Source organism: Eptatretus burgeri, chromosome 6, assembly GCF_056783735.1.
Source record: "Eptatretus burgeri isolate ZD-2024b chromosome 6, Ebu_testis_v1, whole genome shotgun sequence".
In the NCBI taxonomy this organism is placed as follows: Eukaryota; Metazoa; Chordata; class Myxini; order Myxiniformes; family Myxinidae; genus Eptatretus; species Eptatretus burgeri.
In genome coordinates, this window is record NC_140966.1 from 108,505,358 (window position 1) to 108,528,809 (window position 23,452).

General features: G+C 45.4%; 1 protein-coding gene across 16 annotated transcripts in view; it reads left to right on the forward strand.

Moving 5' to 3' along the window:
- RNF181 (ring finger protein 181) overlaps positions 1-23,452 on the forward strand; it is a 58,325-nt gene that overhangs the window by 17,006 nt on the left and 17,867 nt on the right. For 2 of the 16 annotated variants that reach the window (XM_085886665.1, XM_085886660.1), the window contains exons 2-9: positions 4,852-4,941; positions 6,296-6,396; positions 6,550-6,608; positions 9,301-9,389; positions 15,265-15,371; positions 15,590-15,699; positions 15,849-15,923; positions 21,811-21,941. In XM_085886665.1, the coding sequence (XP_085742791.1) occupies positions 4,925-4,941; positions 6,296-6,396; positions 6,550-6,608; positions 9,301-9,389; positions 15,265-15,371; positions 15,590-15,699; positions 15,849-15,923; positions 21,811-21,941 (689 nt within the window). In that variant the 5' untranslated portion in view covers positions 4,852-4,924. Of the gene's footprint in view, positions 1-4,851; positions 4,942-6,245; positions 6,397-6,549; positions 6,609-9,300; positions 9,390-15,264; positions 15,372-15,589; positions 15,700-15,848; positions 15,924-21,810; positions 21,942-23,452 lie in introns of all 16 variants that reach the window. The other 14 variants (XM_085886652.1, XM_085886650.1, XM_085886654.1 and 11 more) reach the window with 14 other exon arrangements.

Sequence of the window (23,452 nt, forward strand, 5' to 3'; positions counted from 1 at the left end):
ATAAAGCCCCGGTTAGGCTAGGATACGGACCATGCTGGATCAATGAAAGAAAAGACAAAAACGAGCTGGGAACATTTTTACAAAAGGATTTTTTTACAGGCAGGCGAGGAAAGATATGTAGCACAATTAATGGTTTATTGTTGGGTGTAAGTAGAGATAGAGAGAAAAGTGTGGTGCGACAATAAAACAAGCAACTTTAAAAGCAGACAGAGCAGAGTTATCCCGATATACCTTCTGCAATCTTAACTTAAGCGAGGACAGGTGCCATGACACACACACACACACACACACACACACACACACACACACACACACGCAACCCGATGAAGAAGAGTTAAGGAGAGGAGATGAGGCGCATGATCTCGCAATACCTTGCACGATTGACTGACCCGGTACGTTTTGGGGGGATGCTCCGCTGGACGATCCCTCTCTGACAGCTGGCACGTCTTCTCCTACTTTGTGCAGCTAAGCATCTGCGCCGAGAAGGGGTGCCACCGACAGGCGTGAAGGAGGGACTTTGGGTGGAACCAGCAGCGAGTGGGTGGGCAGAGGCGAGAGCGAGTGGGCAGAGTGGCAGGCAGGATCAAGTGGGTGGGTGGAGTCAGCGATGAGGCCGTGAAGAAGGGCGGAGTCAGCAACGAGGCCGTGAAGAAGGGTGGAGTCAGCAGGCGAGTGAGTGGAGATTGATCCCAGGCCAGACAGAGAGGAAGCGGAAGGACGAGCAGGAACGAGCAGACAGGAATGCAGACGGCCCTGCGACCCGTCCTTTTATAGACCCTGTGGTGTGCGGCGGGGGCGACAACCCGAAGCGAGTCACCCAAATCGAGCGCTCTGATTGAGCCCCGGCCAGCACACGGCCCAGCCGTGATGGCCGGAAGCGGCCTTACTTTACATCTGGCAAGCCATAGCTGAGCTGCGGAATCGTCTCGCTCCAAACACCGTGATACGAATCGCCCTGCACCAAACTCCCGGGCCGTGCCCCAGCGACCGGCCGAGGGTCGCGTCGATCCCGCATGCCCGCCGGGCACTCACGGCAACCAGCGGTTAGCGCTGGTCAATGTGCTGCTTTGTCCGTATGCCATGCAGCCCAAGCGATCTGAGCCGTACAGCACGCCTGCCATCTTCAGCCTCGCCGAGCAGAAGAGTAAGAAGATGTCTTCCGTCCGCAGGAGACATCCGTGGCCGTGGTGGTGAGCAAAGACCGATGGTAAGATGTTATTGTAAACCCATGCACAGACCCGAATGAAGAGATGTGCTATGCATTCCCCATACAGTGCGCGCGGGTCCGCCATCGTGCTTGTAGTTATTTATCACAGGCAGTGTTTGTGCGGTGCCGGCTCTAATCTGTGTCAGGAATTGAATGAAAAGATTGGATATAATTATTTGATGTAGACTTGGGTTGAAAAGAGGATAGATATGATTACAAGACTCATAAATGTGTTGAAAAGAACGCGCCGCATGCGTCCTGTACGGCGTGGACGAGGTTGTTTGTCTGCTTCTACTGTTGGCCTCTTCGAAGACACATTCTTACAGTGAAGGGCGTGGCCGCGTCTTTTACAGGCGGCTATCTGAGTGCAGTGCCTTTTTCGATTTATCTCAGGAATAAGAGAAAAAGAGTAGGAATGAAGTTAGAGATATAATCAGACCTAACTATGAGATCCACACAATGCACTTTGTCCCGTTTGACCCATTAGACATGAGGGAAGGGTCTATCTATACATATATTAATGAAATAACTGTCTGGGGGGACCACTGTATGATGGATGCCATCGCCTTGGAGGGATGCGGTTCCCAGAACCGCAACAATCTATATATATTACATGTGATAAATGTCAGTGTGTGTGTGTGTGTGTGTCTCCTCCATAACATAACTCCAAACCATGAAATCTAACGGCCCGAAACTTTGCATGCATACCAAGGTAACTCCAAGGGAGTGTATGGATGAAAAGTGAGTTTTTTTGGTAAATTTATACACCCCTTTTGAAGATTTACGATAAAACCAGAAACTGGCTTACCTTTGGTCAGCCTGCATTGAGTTCGCTTAACTCGGGGTCTTAATCTGGCATTTTGTCCGTTCACCTCAAAAATGCCTTTCCTTGGAACAGATCAGTTTCTCCGTGATAATGTTTCGAACCTTCGAATCGCTGTATACGTCGCTGATTGCTGATCTTCATACCTATGAATCACTCGATACATCACAATACTTATAAACGTCCGGAGACGCCAGTGTTTGTGCCTTTATTTAATTTCTGCGCATGCGACAAGCTTGAGGATCTCTAAACCTGGGCCAAATTTCAAAATGTAAACTGCAGAATTGACCTTAGCAGCAGTTACGACTGCTAAAAAAAAAACAGAAGAAGAAAAAAAGAATGATTTTGGCCAATTCACACATTGTTTGAGACACCGGGTATCTCCAGGTGGTGTTTCGTATGACCTATCGCTAATCGCTTAACCATACCGTTGGAGTAATTTCTTGAGTGCTTAAGCCACTTGGTGAGCGCCTTACAGTTGATAGCAGTATTACGTACGCAGTTTGTGTCATTCGGTTCACCTGCTACTGTGTCATAGTAGACCAGCTAAGACCTGATTTTCGACTTACGACGGAATTTTTTGTTAAGAGCCGGCATCCATGCTATATTGATTGCTTTTAGGGTTGGGGAAGAAGGTATGGGTGGATGCCATCGTCATTTTTGACCCTGAAGGTCATTTCAACATCAAAAAGGTCAAAATGGCCATTTTGATGAAAAACTGCAGACTGACCACTTCTTTTGACATCTTTCAGATGAAATATTGATCTCATCACCTCGAATAATACAACGTGATGTACGGACTTTAATTTTCAATTTACAGATGAATTAATAGCAAAGTGCAGCACAAAATTTCGTTTTTCTCAGAATCTAGTTTTGCGAAAATCTGGTCGTTTTTCAGCATGCATGGCACTGTTTGTCACCCTTCAATTAGCCTTGATACACATTTGACAGTTGTGTTGACACATAAGCTTTGGGGGAGGCCCTCTTTGCCATACAACCATCTGTGTACAATGAAAGGTATTCTTTCAATCCAGTGTTGCCTCAAGGGTATCGATGTTATCCCATGAACAATTATAAGGGCACTCGGTAGAGCGCGTACCTCCGCCACGTAATTCCTGATCCTTGAGAACATATCGAAATTACATTTTTGAAATATCATGCTACACAGCACTATATCGTTTCTGGCCCTGTCTCTCGAGGGTGAAGAATCATTTTAAAAATTAAACTATTCTCGTAACCAGATCCGGATTCAGGTCTTCACCAAAATCGAATCGATTAGTCCTTGCGACACAACCAACCTTGTCAACGAAGTTTCATTCAAATCCATCCCCAACTTTTTGAGATATCGTGCTATATTTCGGTTTCACCCTATCTCTCAATGGTGTAGAATCACTTGAAAAATTATCGGATCCGGATCCGTATCTTCACCAAAATTGAATCAATTGTTCCTCATCACACAACCAACATATCAACCAAGTTTCGTCCAAATCCATCTCCAACTTTTTGAGATATTGTGCTTTCAATTAGCAGAGAGCTCTAATCGTTTTTGGCTAATATCATTTTTGGGCCTCTCTCCCAATGGTGAAGAACCACTTTAAAAAATTCCAGGAGTCGGATCCAGCTCACCAAAATCTTCACCAAAATCGAATCAGTTCATCCTTCCAACATACCGAACCTGTCCACAAAATTTCATCCGATCCGTCCATAACTTTTTGAGATATCCTGCACACAAACAAACAAACAGAAAAGGGATGAAAACATAACCTCCTTCACCTTCGGTGGCGGAGGTAATGAATCATCTGGCCTTGAATGTTATTGTCTGGGACGTACACATATCACCTCTGTGCGTATCTATCGAGGATGTTGTCAGTTATGTTGGTGTCGATTCGTCGAACAGTGTCTCTTGCAATGGTATGGTTGGCAGCATGTAGAAGATCCACCAGGGCTTCTGATTGCATGGCCTGGTGAACAGCAAGACCGAGTCTGATGTGCTTTGGCGTCAGCTTGCGACCGTTTGATACTGCATATTCAATGCCTTGTGAAATGCTGCACACCATTCGTTTGACATCAACATCTTCTTCCGCACCTTCATGCACCACATCTATGATCCCAAGCAACAAGCGGAGGAACAGATAAAGATTGTCTGGGATCACCAGCTCAGCATGTTCTTGATCAATCCCGTTCCAAGTGCTGGAATTCCCCGGGGCATCCATCATATCCTGCCTAATCCCAAGGGCGACATGCACTATCTCCTTGAAAAAGTTACATTGGTCAAGTTCCATCCCACCACCATACTCATCTTCTGACTCGGATGAAGATGCTGTGAATTGTGGAAGGTTTGAAAGCGTTTTTGTGATGATGAAGTCTGAGTCATCACCAAGATGCATCAGGACACATTATTTTCGATAAAGGCCAAACATGTTTGGCTTTTGATCCAAGTACGTGTTGTTACTTATTCATGAAATGTAGCCCTTCTGGACTGGTATCTCTGAGTATAACCAGGACTGATAGTTCTACACAGACCAACGTATTTGTCTCAGACTTTACTCATACCATAAACATGTGATCAGTTCCCCACACAGCATGTTCATACACACGTCCCTTGCAACACCATCAGCTACTGATGTCAATTCCCTTTGCTGACTTTTCCACTCAAATTGCATGCAGCATTGGAGATGACAACAATCTTCAGCTGCTATAAGGTCATAAACTCCAGATAATGGTGTGTTCATCACTGGATCAGTTTGGGCAAAATCTCTTATCTCGACTCGCTTCTCGAGTCACCACTTCATGGAGCTTTCTCTTGTCCTTTTGTTGGCAGAACTTGCAGAGTTTACAGTCAATTGCAGGGAGGCAACTACACCATTTGGCAGGAGAAGGATCACTTGAGGTTGATGCTTGTGGATCACTTGTGCGTATCTTTATTCCCTCATGTTATATCCTTTCCCCGAACTTGCTAATCCCTGAAAGTAGAAAACTGATACTGTTCATAATATTTGAGTCGAGGTCTATCTTAAACATTGACTGTGATGGTGTAGTATTATATTGTCGGAAAATATCGATTCATCAAGAAAAACAAGCTCGAATGAGCTAAGATCCTCGTCCTCTTAATGATGACGTCATAAAAACGAATATGACGTCATTGTGATGCATCAGGTTTGCGATAAATTATCTGTGCTAATGCCCGGCTTGATTCCTGCAAACAAAATTCAAACAGCTTGCCTAGTTTCGGAGATAATGGGATAGGTGATTGCCATTAGCGGCGATATTATGACGTCAACTTTTTTTCGAGGAAGAATTTCCAAAATCGGAGATGGCTCCTGCCTGCACGTGGGCTCTCTGCATATACATGGCAAGTTTCACGAAGATCCGATGAAAACTCTAGGTTGTGAAACAAAAAAATGTCAAAAAATAGGAATGACGTCATAGTGATGTATCATACGTGCGGTAATTCATCTCTGCTAATGCCCTGTTCGATTCCCGCAAACAGAATTCAAAAAGCTTGCCTAGTTTGAGATACTTTTTTAGGCGATTTCCATTAGCAGAGATATTTTGACGTCATAACTTTTTTTCTCGGAGGAATTTTCAAAATCGGAGATGGTTACTGTCTGCGCAGGGTATTTTTACATATATACGCCAAGTTTCAGGAAGTTTTGATGAAAACTGTAGGCTGTGAAACAAAAAAATCCACAAGAACAACAACGTGAGTAAGATTTAGAGATCCTCCACGAGGATCTAAAAAACCCCCCGAGGAAGTGCTGTTTTTCCTGACCCCTCAGGACCACCATTTTGAATTTCCCCATGGATCATGCATTGCTCCCAGGATTTTGCATGTAGGCTCAAAATGGGCCCAGTGTGATGAACTATCAACTGGGAAAGTTCTAACTGTTTATGATTTTCCCCATTTTGAAATTGAAGCAAAATTTATGTGAATTGTACTTATTTGGCCCACATGAGACCCAATCCCCAGCTCATGTGGCTTGGATGAAGCATGGATGCCAACTGTTAACACGCGATGCCGTCATCAGTTTTGTAGCGCCTTTCGACCAGTTAGCTGACCGAGTAAAAGTGTTGTGAAAGTTTTTTTTTCACACGATATCGCATTTTTTTTCACCTTTTTCAGCGTTCTGCTTTCATTTTGTTAATAGTTATATTACTATTCCTGTAATAATAACTTTAAAAACCTTCCAACGTCTAATCGAACCTCGTGTTCAGAACTTCACTAAGGAGGAAATTGGGGCACGTCTGAGGGAGAATGTGTGCAGGGCACGCGTGACCCCACAGGAGAGTGCATCTGTGCAGCGGGAGCCGGCGGTGTGTCCCAATCGAGAGGTGCAGCCAGAAGTTGCTGCAAGCAGGAGAAGGGGTACGTAGACCGCACACACAGACGTGGTATAAATGGGTAGATTGGTTTTTGCAAAGGAACTCTCTGTGGAGGTGGAGGGGGGGGGGTGTACATGCCTGCATGTTTGGTTAAATGTGTTCATGGCATGGAAGCGTGGACCCCTCTCGCACCCAGGACCGTGGTGGGGGTTACACAGCCCACAAACCATGTGCTTCCACACGCTTAGAGAAGGGGTACGCTTCCACACGCAACACAGCAGGCTTTTGCCACATAGATAGCATGGATTTTAAGTGCTGCCATTGAAGAGAACAGGAGTTTGGAAATTTGATTTTGCGAGGACCCTTTGAATCCCAAATTGTTAGTTTAGTGGGAGGCACGCCCCAGTGGGGATACTCCGTCAGCGAGCTAAGTGAGGCCGTGTCACCCAACCTTAGAGTCGTTGCATGTGCCTGTGCTTCCTCCCAGGAGGGGGGATAAAATAGTTTAGGGGGACCCAGCCTCGGTGGGAGCATAGATTATGTTCAGATAGAGAAGGGTGAAACCTGCCTGCACTCTCTCCCAATCCTGCCTGCAAAACCACCTGCCTGCACCACCATCACCTGGCTTTCCAACCTGAACAATTCTGTCTTATACCATCTCCTCTCCGGTCTCAGCCGCCCCCCCTCCATATTTCCACAGGGTGCTCCAGGTCCCCCAGCAACCCCCTTCTGGTAAAACTACCCAAATCACGAATCACTGCTCACCTTCACTCTTTTATTCCTCTTTTTCCCCGTCTTTGGAACAAACTTCCTCACTCTGTTCAATCCCATTCTTCCCTCCAGGTCTTCAAAACAGCTGATCACCACCACGTATTATCGTCCCCCATCCCAAACCTCGATCTTTTCGACCCCCATTAATCCACCCCAAACCCACCTCCTTCAAATTCCCTGCTTTCCTTCCTGAAATTCCCTGTCATGTCCATCTTGTATTCCCCATGTTCCCCGCCCCATCCCTCTCCCTTCCACAGATCTCCTAATGTCTCTGTTCCCCACTGTTTTGTCTTTCCCTCTCCCGCCCCTCTTGTCTCCTGCCCGCCTTGTTGTGTGTATTGTGTTAGCTCTCATACGATCCTCGACAATGTCTACAAAAAAAAAAATTGCTTTCCTTTCCGGCCTGCACCACCATCACCTGCCTGCCTGTCTTACCTGTTGGGAGTGCCAAAAGTCAGCCACGCCCATCTTGCCAACAGGATTCCCAAAGAGACTGTTCTGGGAAAAACCCAGCTCTTCGGGGCCAACAGTAAAGAACCATGAATCGGCTCTCCCAAATTTAGCCGAGCAATGTCGGAGCACAGTTTGCTTTCACTAATCGTGCCTTAGCGCACCGATTCCCGATTGTTTTGGCATACGGGTTTACCTGACCACTTAACTAACGCGCTACAAAGCCCCTGTTCCTTCAGTAACCGCAAGACCGGTTCTCGTTAACAAAGGATTTATTCACAAGAAATACATAGGGGTAGGGAGAAGAGAAAAGAGTGGTACCAGAAAAACAAACCGAAACAAATGAATAAATAATTAACCCGAGTGCTCATGATGCCAACGGTGGACTTGTTTCTATCATCTTAAGGCCTCTTTCACACACACAGGCAACTGGACAGATAGAAGGAGAGGATTGGACACAAAAGAACCTGGGAGAGGTGAAACCTTGCTAGCACCTGATTTTTGTATTGACGCTTGCGGCCTTGAGGGACTTTATCCGTCCCATGATCTCCTGGCTTTGTCACTGCAGCAGACCACAGTGCACCACAAACAGCTGGAAACTGCACCAAGAGAACTGCAGGACCAGAGTTCCACGGGAATCAAACCTTGGCACACAGAGCAGGAGGTCCTCCTGAAAGCAGGTCAAGGAGGTGGTTATGAGTGGGGAAAGACCCTGCTGGAAATGGCCACCAGAAGAACAAGACCATGAGCTTCCACCCGTCGCGTGTTTTATTTTGTCCCCACGGGGTGGGCCGAGGGTCACTCATGGCACGCCCATTGGCCACTCTCCAAGGATGTGGGGGTTGGGGGGGTGTTACCCATTGCAGGATCTCGAAGCCTACCTCACTCATGGAGGTCAAGTGCAAACTGTGGCGAGTAATTTTCATGTAAGGAAAACACATCATGATAAATTACAATGGAGGAAAGCCACATGGAACACAAAGGTGAAGACATGTGGCTTTGAAACGACCATTTTGAAGGGAAATCAACAGATCTTTGTAAGAACAATCTCGACCCTGCCCATTGTACACTTATTACAGACGCTTATGCTGAACATGTACTATGAAATAACTTATAAACTATTCCCCTTTCACCCCTTAAGGCGAGGTCAGTGCGCGTGTCGTGCGAGGTCGGCACACGAGGTGGGTGAGGTCGGCGTGTGGCGCGTGAGGTCGTCGTGTGGGTGGCGGGCGAGGTCGGCGTGCTGTGGCAGACGAGGTCTGCGCACTCGTGGCAGGCGAGGTTGGCAAGCGAGGTCGGCACGCTCGTGGCGGGCGAGATCAGCGGGCACAGGGGTGTGGAAATGCGTGTGTGTGGAGCGTGAGGTCATCACGTGCGTGGCAGACAACATCAGTGCGCACATGGCGGGCAAGGTCGATGTGGGTGAGGTTGGCACACGCGAGGTCGGCGCGCGCATGATGGGCGTGCGTGGACGTGGCGCGAGAGGTTGGCGCGCACGTGGCGAGCGTGTGCGTGGAGGTAGATGTCGGCACACATGTAGCACTTGAGCTTGTGGCGGCGCTGAGTGGAGTGAGCTGTTCGGGTTGAAGGTTTTGGCATTTTCTCCACTTTTGATGCAATGAAATTTTTGTCCTGATTTATCTCACACTTGCAAGACCTGATGTTTGAATAGAAATGCAATGTATGCTTTTAAAACCTTGCTTCTGGTTGTCATGGTGACATGTAGGTTTCCATGGCATCATACTTTGACGAGCATGCACAGGATGAAGATGAGGAAAGGTGGGAAGAGGAAGAAAGCTTGATCCGACTGGCCAGGTGATGATGGTTTTGTAGCCTTTGTATTCTGTTGTGAACACCGATTCCGTTTTTGACGCGAATGTTAATCAACATTTCGCAAGATGAGTGATCAAATGGCAATGAGTGCTCCTTCTCTGGCGATTGTTTTCCACTTTCCGGATGCATTTCATGTTGAAGTTGTGCTCGTAGGTTATGTTTCCAAACCACTTAATCTATCTATATAGAACTGTGTGTGTTTGTCTGTCCCCCTTGATAAGGATGACTCCAGTGGGGTTTTGAAGACCAATCTTTTCACATGACTGTGTTCACTGGGGGTCTATTTTTGAGGATAAGAAAACTCGAAAAACATTTTCCATGAAAGAGAAATTAAGTCTCTTCTGTTGGAATTGTAGACGGTGACTTGCAAACCGAGCCTCAAGGGAGGTGTACAGAAGCGTTTTTAAAAAAAACAAAACGATAAATACAAGGTGCAGGGTGTTGAAATTCGCTGCAGGTGACGTGAAACGCACGCACAGTAAAATGAGTGCTCATGAGTGTCTGCACGATGTGTGTTAAATAAAGAAGATAGAAGCATACCTGATGCTAGGCCGAGGCTTCAGACTGGCACACGCACGAGGCTGCACTGTCCAAATGAAACGTCTCAGAAGATAAAGGATAAAAATAGGATCACATTTGTACATGTCGTGTTGTAAAATAACGCTTTTTCTTGCTGTGAAATTTCATATCTTCCATTCTCCTTGAGTATTTCAAATAATATAACTCCAACCCTTCATTATTGACGGGCTTTTACCCTTGTCTATTTATAAAGGAAAGAAAAAGTGTCCCCCACACATACAACGCCTTTACGCTAAACGCCATTGTCACATTGTGTTATGGAGGTGTAATATATTGGAACGTGCTTGATTGGCTTACCCTATGGGTGTAACATGAAGGCAGGCATAGTGAAGCGAAGGGAGGAGCTACACAAAGGGGGGGGCGAGAGGGTACGCGGAGGAGGACGAGGGGAGGGGGGATGAGAGGTTATGCGGAGAAGGACGAGAGGGAACGTGGAGGGGGGCGATGGGCACGTGGAGGGGGCGAGAGGACACGGGAAGGGGGCGAGAGGGCACGGGAAGGGTGGCGAGAGGGCACGCGGAGGGGGGCGAGAGGGCACAAGGACAGGGGTGACAGGGCACGTGGAAGGGGGCGACAGGAAATGCGGAGGGGGGCGGGAGGGCACGCGGAGGGGGACGAAGGGCACGAGGACAGGAGCGACAGGGCACGCGGAAGGGGGCGAGAGGGCACGCGGAGAGGGCACACAAAGGGGCACGCGGAAGGAGGCGAGGGGGCACGCGGAGGGAGGCGAAGGGCCCACGAGGTGGTAGGAGCGGGGCCACGAGGTGGGAGGAGCGGGGCCACGCGGTGGGAGGAGCGGGGCCACGCGGTGGGAGGAGCGGGGCCACGCGGTGGGAGGAGCGGGGCCACGCGGTGGGAGGAGCGGGGCCACGCGGTGGGAGGAGCGGGGCCACGCGGTGGGAGGAGCGGGGCCACGGGGTGGGAGGAGCGGGGCCACGCGGTGGGAGGAGCGGGGCCACGCGGTGGGAGGAGCGGGGCCACGCGGTTGGAGGAGCGGGGCCACGCGGTGGGAGGAGCGGGGCCACGCGGTGGGAGGAGCGGGGCCACGCGGTGGGAGGAGCGGGGCCACGCGGTGGGAGGAGCGGGGCCACGCGGTGGGAGGAGCGGGGCCACGCGGTGGGAGGAGCGGGGCCACGCGGTGGGAGGAGCGGGGCCACGCGGTGGGAGGAGCGGGGCCACGCGGTTGGAGGAGCGGGGCCACGCGGTGGGAGGAGCGGGGCCACGCGGTGGGAGGAGCGGGGCCACGCGGTGGGAGGAGCGGGGCCACGCGGTGGGAGGAGCGGGGCCACGCGGTGGGAGGAGCGGGGCCACGCGGTGGGAGGAGCGGGGCCACGCGGTGGGAGGAGCGGGGCCACGCGGTTGGAGGAGCGGGGCCACGCGGTGGGAGGAGCGGGGCCACGCGGTGGGAGGAGCGGGGCCACGCGGTGGGAGGAGCGGGGCCACGCGGTGGGAGGAGCGGGGCCACGCGGTGGGAGGAGCGGGGCCACGCGGTGGGAGGAGCGGGGCCACGCGGTGGGAGGAGCGGGGCCACGCGGTGGGAGGAGCGGGGCCACGCGGTGGGAGGAGCGGGGCCACGCGGTTGGAGGAGCGGGGCCACGCGGTGGGAGGAGCGGGGCCACGCGGTGGGAGGAGCGGGGCCACGCGGTGGGAGGAGCGGGGCCACGCGGTGGGAGGAGCGGGGCCACGCGGTGGGAGGAGCGGGGCCACGCGGTGGGAGGAGCGGGGCCACGCGGTGGGAGGAGCGGGGCCACGCGGTGGGAGGAGCGGGGCCACGCGGTGGGAGGAGCGGGGCCACGCGGTGGGAAGACCGGGGCCACGCGGTGGGAGGAATAACACAACAGAGGTGGAATATTGTATTGCAACCTTTGTGAATTGTTACGGATCAATAATATATACCACTTGATTGGAAATGTTAAGTTATATTCTGTGGAAAAGGCAACTTGAATTAAAGAAGTATTGTGGTTACTGTGTGAAAAGACACTCGTGCAGACTGCTGCATGCATCGGTGGTGCTCAATGGAGTGCTGGAATGTCAGTGTAACTTTGAAGAAAACTTTGTAAAAGCGAAACTGTCCACTTGTCTGGATAAATCACTTTGTACAATGCAGTATTTGGATTAATGTGTTCAAACTCTACTCCCACATTAAAGAGAAACAGACTGGGAGATAGAGTTATAAAAAGAGAGTCTTTGAATACGTGCTGATCCGGGCTATGGCCAAGCCTCTGCACAAACGAGGAATGCAGACTACTTGACGCCAGACTTCGGAGTGACCTTGTGTAAGACCCGATACAAGGAAGAGGAGAATCAAAGGAGAGGGGAACACATTACGGAACCAGAGAGAAGCCTCAGATGGGTGGTACGTGGCTCGTTTACGCTGCAGCATGTGGCCGAGTTATTTTTATGAAACCGGGCTCAAACTAGCAATGAGGGTGCTGAGAGGGTTGCTTGCTCACCATGACTGAGAGTGTTGCATGTTGACTGAAGAGTCAGCACGGTCCTGACTCGAACCAGTTGCAGCTTTGCGGATGCTGGTTGATCCTATCGACTGGCCAGTTGGGTTCTTGACGAACCTATATTATCCTGCTGGTGTCACGGAGACGACATCCAAGCAGACCAATCCTCTCTGGGCATATCGACAAAGCAAAGGCCGAGTTCATCCTCATCCCTCGGCACTGCTGGATGCAGCATGGTCCTTAACGGTGAGTAGTGGACACGGATTCATGTGCTTGCTTCGGTGGTACGAAGATCACCCTTTGGGGACTCACAACATGGCTGGCCAGTCGGACATCACTTTATGCATACTCGTGCACTTGTCGGGGCAACAGAGCCTGCTTCGAACGTGAACACAACCAACTTTGACACCAATACATATCTGGTTTTATTCAAGAACTGGGTACATGAGATAAGTTACCGACTTGAAAGCTGTGAGTTGATTCAAAACTGCATTGAAATCTGCCATGTGTAACTTTGGGGAGTTTTAACAGTATTGAGTGTTTCTTTTAAAATAATTGTGATGGAACATTAAGAAACGGCATTTGTGTTTGAAGGGTAGATGGTAGGGTTTAATACATTAATTACCGATTAAATATCCTTCTGTTTTGTGTCGTACAATGGTTTCCCGTGTTAAACAATAGACGGGACACACAATAATTGTGGTCCGTTAAACTTTCTTCCGTGCTCGTCCACCGGGTAATTGGGGTACTCGCTTCGGTGCATGGAGGCAGCACGTAACAGAATGAAGGATGTTTTAAAATAAACACAAAACCAGAACGGCACTCAGGAGAGTGCATACCACCACCAGGCTAAACACTTTACATTTTGTATCCCTCTGATAGGCCGGACCCAGATTCGGATCTTCATCAAATCAAAACAATTCGGCCTTGTGACCCTTTGGTGACATGTCCAACATGTCCAACAAATTTTGTCCGGATCTGCGCACAACTTTTTGAGATATCCTGCTCGCAAACAAACGACAGGATCAGCATCAGGAAAACGAGCCACATGTCCAGACAGCCGCAGCTGATGCTCACAGACTATGCAGGTAACAAATCTCATTTGAGTCTCTCTCGGCAACCGCTCGTTGGACACAAAATCCGACAAGCTATAGCCAAGGATTCTCCGAAGAGACCTGGTACCAAAGGAATTAAGTCTCCGTCTCAGATCCATGGTCAAAGTCACACCCCATAATCCAGTGAATCCATGACTCCCCAGGACCGATCCAGACGTCTGTTGACCTCCGGCTCACAGCCAGCAGAGACGTGAATATCACTGCCAAGGTAAGTGAGTCTCTCTGTGACCTCAACATCTGCGCCACAAACAGGTACAGACAGGATAGCAGCATCCAAGATGTCAATGAAGACCTGGATCTTAGTTTTGACCCAGGAAACCCATGTTCTCCTGCAGTTTGGTTCGTGCAGACCAGCACGAATTCCCCTGCAAGCAGGAAGAGAATCACTTGACCACAGGTGATGATCTACCCCCTCACAGATTCCTCGCGCATAGGCCTCCTTGTCGACCCTGAGTCTCGAGCATGGCATAGAATGCATCCTTCACGGTGAGATCACTCGCCTCAGTGAGAGCATATGCACACACCAGGGAAATGACACCCAAGGAGTGACGAATCCTTAGTCTCATAATACGCTCGTTGACCGGTATTACCTGAATTATCATTGGAATCAGCTTATTGTACACAGCTACAGCAACTACTTGGGCATGGTAACCATCAGAGTGACCAGACCAATAGTAGGTGTAACTACCCGCAATGATCTCGCCGCAATCCGGTCTCCGAACCTCAGAGTGCTGCAATACTGATGTCCAAACGCTTGAACTCGGTTGACAACAGAGACAGGTGATCATCCTCCTTTAGGGATATGACATTCCAGTTACCCACCCAAAGAGACCGCCATCTGGTGGACGACACCTCAGCACCACCCCGACACACACTACCGCAATCTGACCCAGGAAGGTTACCCCGTGGTTTCCCTCCTATCATCAAAGATTGGGGGTCCCAAAGGCTTTGCCCCAATCCCGTCATCCAGTGAGCTCCCCTGCGAGAAGGGTAGCTGCACACGATTGACTCCCATGGAGTGGGTTTTCAGATTTTTTATGCTTTGAGAATGTTTTGCGGAATGAAGGGTTTTACGGTGGCCGGAGTGCAAATCCTGCCACCAACTTCCTAATAAATAGTAACCAAACTGCAGGAGAACATCCGCAGACACAGTTGGGCACGAGATATGGATGGCCGGTGGCTCACAAGGAGCTCCTCCGCCCTTTGACCAGTTTTTGTTCTTCATCCTGCTGGGTGTCCACATCGTACACCCTCCTCACCAGAAAACCTGATGGTGGAGACGGTTTCATCGCCGACAACCCGACCTGGGAACAGGTTAGTACAAGTTTATATGGTACCTGCAGCAAGTCACAAATCTAAGCTCATCTGACCTGACCTGACACATCTTTATGAAAATCTTTGGTGTCAGAGATAATAACTGATTGATTTTATACATATCCAGTAAGCTGCTGCTCATTGCAGAACAAAACACAAAATTAACATTACAAAAGTAACGATTCCCAAAATATGTGTCATTGTGGCCTTGTTTTGTAAAGCTCTTGTTCCGGAATGTTTGACATTACTGGTAAACTTTCCCAATGTGCAGACATTGAGATCACATGCCTGTGTTGAATTTGCTTGAGAAATGGATGTAGCATTTATTTTCAGCAGTTTTTTTTTTTCCTTCATTGAATTCCTTTACTCACGGAGTTCAAAACTGTTATCTTGCAGGCTTATTCTGCGTGGTCTTGGTTTGGAGTCGGCTGCTGCCCAACTGCCGCCACCTGCCAGTCAGGCAGCCATATTGGCACTGAGAAAACGGAGTGAAGGAAAGGGAGGTGGGAAGGGGAACCTGGTGGGACGTGCATTGAGTGAGCTCTTTTGGAGAGGCGGGTTGGTGGTCATTGACGGGAATGAGTCGTGGATTTTGGACATCATGTCCAGTGCATGCCAATATGATGCACAGTGATGTATGTTTGTGGGTAACCATGCTGGCTTGGTTTTTATGGATGTGATGAGGGACCATGACAGGTTGTCTGTATGGTTTTTTCCACAGGGTCTTGTCCCGTGTGTCTTGCTGCATTTGCAGATGATGGAGAAGACATCACAGTCCTGCCATGCAACCATTCTTACCACACTGCTTGTATCTCCACTTGGCTGCACAAGGTGGGGATGGTCATGGGCACTTCAGGTGCCCCTAAAACCTATGGTGGAATACTGGGGGTGTGAGTCCTAAAGGTAAATTTGATATTATGTTGGAGAGGAATGAAACCTCTTGGGTGCTGATTTTCATGCTTCCCTGTCCCATTTGTTAGACATGTTCCTGTCCAGTATGTCGTTTTGAGCTTCCAACGGATGATGTTGAGTATGAAGAGACTAAGAAGGAGAAGGTGAGGTCTTGGGAATGAGTTGGTCATGTCTGTTCGGGTAGCTTCTTATCTCCCGTGCTTTGTTCATCTCTCACTGATTCGCTTCTAGATTTGATTCCTACTGGAGGAAATGACAAAAGGACAATGCTAGGAGGAGATGCTCTCAACGAAAAATAAATGCATTTGGAGGAGTTGTGAAGCTTGCGGTCCCTGGTGCCATTTTGTAAACATCACGATGTAATTTGCAAACCAAAATGATACTTGTGTAATGAAGACATGGAGAGCCCCTTTCATGCACCAGGCGTACTTAGTCAGACATGGAACTAACACAAATGACAAAGGTGATTGAGAGGAGCAAAGATTTTTGGGAGAAATGAATAATTGCATCATTGTCTTGAAAGCCTGGATAGAAGAGTGGAAATAGATAGACATGGGAATGTGATTCTGTATAAAGCAGGAGAGAAGAGTGAGAAGCTTGAAATGGTTAAGTGAGCAGGTCGGATGATGCAGGGAGCGGGTCAGCCGATGCTGGGGTGCAGTTCAGACATACGAGATGAGAGCAGATGGCAGAGAGATGAATGGGTTCAAGACAAGTCATGTGTGATGATAGGTGAATGAAGAACGAGACCCCACAAAATCGTCCTCAGCATGAGAGCAGCAAACTTTGATGATGGGATGTTTCAATATTCTTTGGAGCCTTTGAATCAACAGCATAAAACATCACAAGGAACCTTCTTGGCCCAGATTGCAGAATGGGTTTTCCATATAATGAAATATACATTCTACAGAAATCCATTTAAATATTTATAAAACTGCAGAGAATGGGTGTTCCATATAATTAATTACACATTCTATAGAAATCCATTTAACTATTTATAAAACTGCAGAGAGTGTGTTGTATATAATTAATTACGCATTCTATAAAATCCATTTATATATTTATAAAACTCCGCAGAGAATGTGTGTTATATAGCATTAATTACACATTCTCTAGAAATCCATTTATAAAACTGCGGAGAATGTGTGTTATATAGCATTAATTACACATTCTATAGAAATCCATTTAAATATTTATAAAACTGCAGAGCGTGTGTTGTATATAATTAATTACGCATTCTATAAAATCCATTTATATATTTATAAAACTCCGCAGAATATAGGTATTATAAAGCATTAATTACACATTCTCTAGAAATCCATTTATAAAACTGCGGAGAATGTGTGTTATATAGCATTAATTAGACATTCTATAGAAATCCATTTAAACATTTATATAACTCTGCAGAGAAAGGGTGTTCCATATAATTAATTACACATTCTATCGAAATCCATTTAAATATTTATAAAACTCCGCAGAGAATAGGTGTTATATAGCATTAATTACACATTCTCTTGAAATCCATTTATAAAACTGCGGAGAATGTGTGTTATATAGCATTAATTACACATTCTATAGAAATCCATTTAAATATTTATAAAACTGCAGAGAATGGATGTTCCATATAATTAATTACACATTCTATAGAAATCCATTTAACTATTTATAAAACTGCAGAGAGTGTGTTGTATATAATTAATTACGCATTCTATAAAATCCATTTATATATTTATAAAACTCCGCAGAGAATATGTGTTATATAGCATTAATTACACATTCTCCAGAAATCCATTTATAAAACTGCGGAGAATGTGTGTTATATAGCATTAATTACACATTCTATAGAAATGCATTTAAATATTTATAAAACTGCAGAGAGTGTGTTGTATATAATTAATTACGCATTCTATAAAATCCATTTATATATTTATAAAACTCCGCAGAGAATAGGTGTTATATAGCATTAATTACACCATCTATAGAAATCCATTTAAACATTTATATAACTCTGCAGAGAATGGGTGTTCCATATAATTAATTACACATTCTATCGAAATCCATTTAAATTTTATAAAACTCCGCAGAGAATAGGTGTTGTATAGCATTAATTACACATTCTCTTGAAATGCATTTATAAAACTGCGGAGAATGTGTGTTATATAGCATTAATTACACATTCTATAGAAATCCATTTAAACATTTATATAACTCTGCAGAGAATGGGTGTTCCATATAATTAATTACACATTCTATCGAAATCCATGTAAATTTTATAAAACTCCGCAGAGAATAGGTGTTATATGGCATTAATTACACATTCTCTTGAAATGCATTTATAAAACTGCGGAGAATGTGTGTTATATAGCATTAATTACACATTCTATAGAAATCCATTTATAAAACTGCGGAGAATGTGTGTTCCATATAATTAATTACACATTCTCTAGAAATCCATTTATAAAACTGCGGAGAATGTGTGTTATATAGCATTAATTACACATTCTATAGAAATCCATTTATAAAACTGCGGAGAATGTGTGTTCCATATAATTAATTACACATTCTCTAGAAATGCATTTATAAAACTGCGGAGAATGTGTGTTATATAGCATTAATTACACATTCTATAGAAATCCATTTAAATATTTATAAAACTGCAGAGAATGGGTGTTCCATATAATTAATTACACGTTCTATAGAAATCCATTTAAATATTTATAAAACTGCAGAGAGTGTGTTGTATATAATTAATTACACATTCTATAAAATCCATTTAAATATTTATAAAACTCTGCAGAGAATAGGTGTTATATAGCATTAATTACACATTCTATAGAAATCCATTTATAAAACTGTGGAGAATGTGTGTTATATAGCATTAATTACACATTCTATAGAAATCCATTTAAATATTTATAAAACTGCAGAGAGTGTGTTGTATATAATTAATTACGCATTCTATAAAACCCATTTAAATATTTCTAAAACTCTGCAGAGAATAGGTGTTATATAGCATTAATTACACATTCTCTTGAAATGCATTTATAAAACTGCGGAGAATGTGTGTTATATAGCATTAATTACACATTCTATAGAAATCCATTTATAAAACTGTGGAGAATGTGTGTTATATAGCATTAATTACACATTCTATAGAAATCCATTTATAAAACTGCGGAGAATGTGTGTTGTATAGCATTAATTACACATTCTCTAGAAATCCATTTATATAACTGTGGAGAATGTGTGTTATATAGCATTAATTAGACATTCTATAGAAATCCATTTAAACATTTATATAGCTCTGCAGAGAATGGGTGTTCTATATAATTAATTGCACATTCTATCGAAATCCATTTAAATATTTATAAAACTCTGCAGAGAATAGGTGTTATATTGCATTAATTACACATTCTATGTTGAGCCTGGTGTTGGCTCAGTGGTTAAGGTGGCGGCTTGGGATCCTAGGGTCCTGAGTTCAAGCCCCGTCGGCCGCTGAATTAATACACCAGGGGGTTGACTCAGCCTGTCATCCTTCCGAGGTCGGCAAAATGAGTACCAGTTCGAGTGTGTGTACTGGTAGAGGGGCACTGCATCAGCGACACAGTCGCGCTTCAAGAAATGATAGCTACCCCGGCAGCTAAGCTGCCATACGACCACCACCACACATTCTATAGAAATCTATTTAAATATTTATATCACTCTGCAGAGAATGGGTGTTCCACAGCATTAATTAGACATTCTATAGAAATCCATTTAAATATTAATTAAACTCAACAGAGAATGGGTGTTATATATACTAGCAAAGTACCCGTCTTTGACGGGTAATTCAAAAATGAAAGCATATGTGGGTTACTCACAGTTTCTGTGGAGTCAATTTTGTTACGAACGGGTCTCTTCGGTCGTCTACTGCAGCACATTTTTAAATACAACGTTCCTCGTTTTCATGTCTGGGGCATGGACGTGCAGCTTTGATCTTGATCCAACTCTTGATGCCGCAACATACAACATTCCGTGTGAGAAAACAGGCAAACGCAGATGTAGTCCGATTATGCTGAACGTCTGTCCCTGTGCTTTCTTTATTGTCATGGCAAAGCAAAGTCGTAAGGGAAATTGTAATCTACGGAACTGGAATGGCAGGCCACTGTCGGATGGTGTAAGTGGTATCCTTGGAATTAATGCATGTTTTCCTGCTGCCGGTCCATTAATCAAGATTACTTCATCACATTTGGGCTCATTCGGTAGACTGTACAGTGGGTGCCATTCATGATATTTGGTGGACCCAATGAACGTAGAACAATAACTGGGCAACCTACTTTCAGCTTAAGTTTGTGTGGTGGTATCCCTGATATTTCAATGGAATTCAGAAATTCAATGGGAAAGTGCACCGCTTCCTCCGGAGTGAGTGTGGTGTTGATTGCATTATATATCTTGACGTCTCCTGGGAAGCGGTCAATGACGGTAGAGTTGACAGCATCCACTGTTTCATTTAGAGGTGCGAGTATCGCTAGTTCTAACAACCAGTTGTTGTCGTTTGGAGCACGTCCTGTTAATCCGACATAGATTTCCTCGATTAATTTGGATGGAGTTTCTTGCTGGTGGATCCCTTCTGTTAAAGTGATGGTGTCCGGTTTATTTTCAACAGGGTAGTTACCTTCTCCAATGTTCATGAGGAGGTCGGCGTAATTTGTAGCGGTGGGGTCGTTTGTAAGCTGTGCTCATATGTTGGCGTGGAGTCGGTACGTTGTAACGTTGCGCCATAACGGCGATCGCTTCAGCGTCACATCGACTATTTTGCACGTGTTCCTTGCTTCACAACGGGTAGTATTTGGCGGAAGTCTCCACAGAACATTACCGGGATGCCACCAAATGGTTTTGAATTTCCACAAATATCCTGTAGGGTCCTATCGATCGCTTTACACACGGCCCTGTGTGTCATCGGAGCCTCGTCCACAATAATTGTTTTGGCTTCGTTCATCACTCTAGGGATTGTTGTCCCTTTTTTCATAGAGCAGGTTGGTGTATCTTGTTCGTGAGCATTCAGGGGTACTTTGAAGGCGGAATGTAGAGTACGTCCCCCTGTTAGTAAAGTTGCGGCTATACCACTCGATGCTGTAGCAATAGTGATATGGTCATTAGATCTGATCTTTGCGAGAATTAAATTCAAGAGGAACGTTTTACCTGTCCCTCCAGGAGCATCAACAAAGGTGATAACACAGCGCTGTGTGTTTACTTTGTCGAGAAATAGTGCATATATTTCTCTCAGATTTTCCGTCAGCTGATGCTCATGGTTGTTGATGTACTGGTTTTGTTCACATACGTCGAAATTCGCGTACCGAACGTACTCCTGTGCGTGGTTTGCGGCCGTTGTACGGTCAATGACAGGAAGGTTGTAGTTATTCAGAGTTTAACCTCCTTGTGCGAGGATGTGGTCTTCTATTTCCATCAAGCAAAGATTGTACATTTCCCCTGCGCGGTCATCGTCAACATGAACATTTCGTGGATGACAACTCGAAGATCTTTTCTTCCATCTTGGTTCATGCTTTCAACAGCTGTTTTCAGGTTTCTGGCGTATTTGTTGTTCTCATGCAATAACTCTGTGAGCTTCCTTACGATTTGTGGTTTCATACCAGTACCGATGGCCAAACCTGCTTCATGTTCGGCTCGTCTGCTGTCAATGAAATAAATTTGCAGAAACTGTCGAGGCGTATTGTCTTGTGGATGGAGACTTCCAATTTTGTGACACTTGACCTTGGACAGTAAAATTGGGATTCCATCCATGAATCTGTCATCTAGTGCAGCCAAAGCTCATCATTTGAAATGTGCTATTATAACGACTACGTTCTGAAGGAAATGGTTGGAATCATTATTTGTTCCGTTGAGCAGTGACAGCAGATATTGAGGTGGCGTTGGGAATAAATCCAATTGGATTTTTCCACTTGCACAGCAAAATCCTGGTGGCTCGCCAGCGAATTTTTTTGCCTCACAGTAGTTACATGCTATTTCCATTTCTCTAATATCTGTTTCAAGGAAGAACACATTTTCATCATTCGTGTAGGCTCGTGGGACCACTGGCAACTGCAGCTGTCATCTTGCGTTCCTTCGTGGGACCGCTGGCAACTGCAGCTGTCGTCTTGCCTTCCTTTGTGCACGGACTTCTGGTAATCGCTGGGAAATTCTTCTTCGTTTCTGAGTTCTCAGCATGTTACCACCTGGAAACATATAAACGTGATTAGTAATGTGCGTTTCAATCAACGGATTTTAGTTCTTGGAATATATATCCCCCCGGATTCTTTTGGGTGCATGGCCTTTTCATGCACGTGTATGGCCTGAATGATGGAGAATTACCAGTGCTGCAGTGGGATTTCCAAGTAATGCAGTGGAATTTCCAAGTACATACTGCAGTGGGAATTCCAAGTACTGCAACAGGAGTACCAAGTGTTGCAGTTGAATTTTCAAGTGCTGCAGTGGGATTGCAAAGTGGGATTGCAAAGTACTGCAGTGGGTCTTCCAAGTACTGAAGTGGGGTTTCCAAGTACATAAAAGTGACACCGGAATCTAGTAAGATCTTGCAAGCTCAAAAACTGATTTTTAGGTACAATCTCACTTGATGGTCAGCTAAAAAGGAGAGTGAATAACTTTACTTTTATTTTACTTTATTTGGAGAAGGAAGACTCCACCAAACAGGGTGGGTAGCTGTACAATTTTTGCTCAGTAGTGACTGATGACTGAGTTGTGAGTCGGTAGACAAAGAAAAAAAATCTTAGCTTGACAATTTGAGGATGGTCGTATAATTTGAGTCGATTAGACAATTTGAAGTTGATTACAGGCCGAGAGTGATTGAATCAGAAAAGTATGCTGGTCAGCAAACCACCCGCATCTTTCATTCAATTTTTCAAATGCAAACCTGCAAAACTACCGAATACAACACTGTCTTTTTGCACTGTTGACTGTTCAAATCAAGAGCAAACCTAACATGCATCTTTTTTGCACTGTTCAAATGTTATGCAAATCTGCATCTTTGTTTCACTGTTTAAATGTTTTGCACTGTTGAACAGTAGCTTGCTGGCTTTAAGGATAAGGCTTAAAGGAAGGCAAGCTAGATAGCAATCTTTTTTAGTTTTGGTTTTTTAGTTTTGGCTTTTTACTTCTGTTGTCCACAAATAAAGGTGCGTAGGGGATGGTTATGAAGTGCAAGTCAGGAAAGGATAAAAAAAATTACTCACCTGAATGAATGCGAGGAAACCTCATTGCTCATTCCATCGATAAAAGAAACATTTTTCCATCGATGATCACAATTTTCAATGAAAGTGATAGGCGGTTTTACTTTCTTATTCAATGAAAGTGGTAACGCTTTTACTTCCTTCTTAAGGGCATTGTGTGTGTCCTGCCCATTTTCACCCCCAAAATTCACAATAGATAATAGTTAGTTCATAACGAAAAGTACATCGAGCCACCTTTGCGATAGTAAATTAAATACCTGACAATTTTCAGGAGGAGACGATTTGATTTTACATCGCAAAACGGGAACAAAATTCGGCGTTTCTCATATATATATATATATATATATATATATATATATATATATATATATATATATATATATATATATATATATATATATATATATATATATATATATATATATATGTGTATATATGTATATATGTGT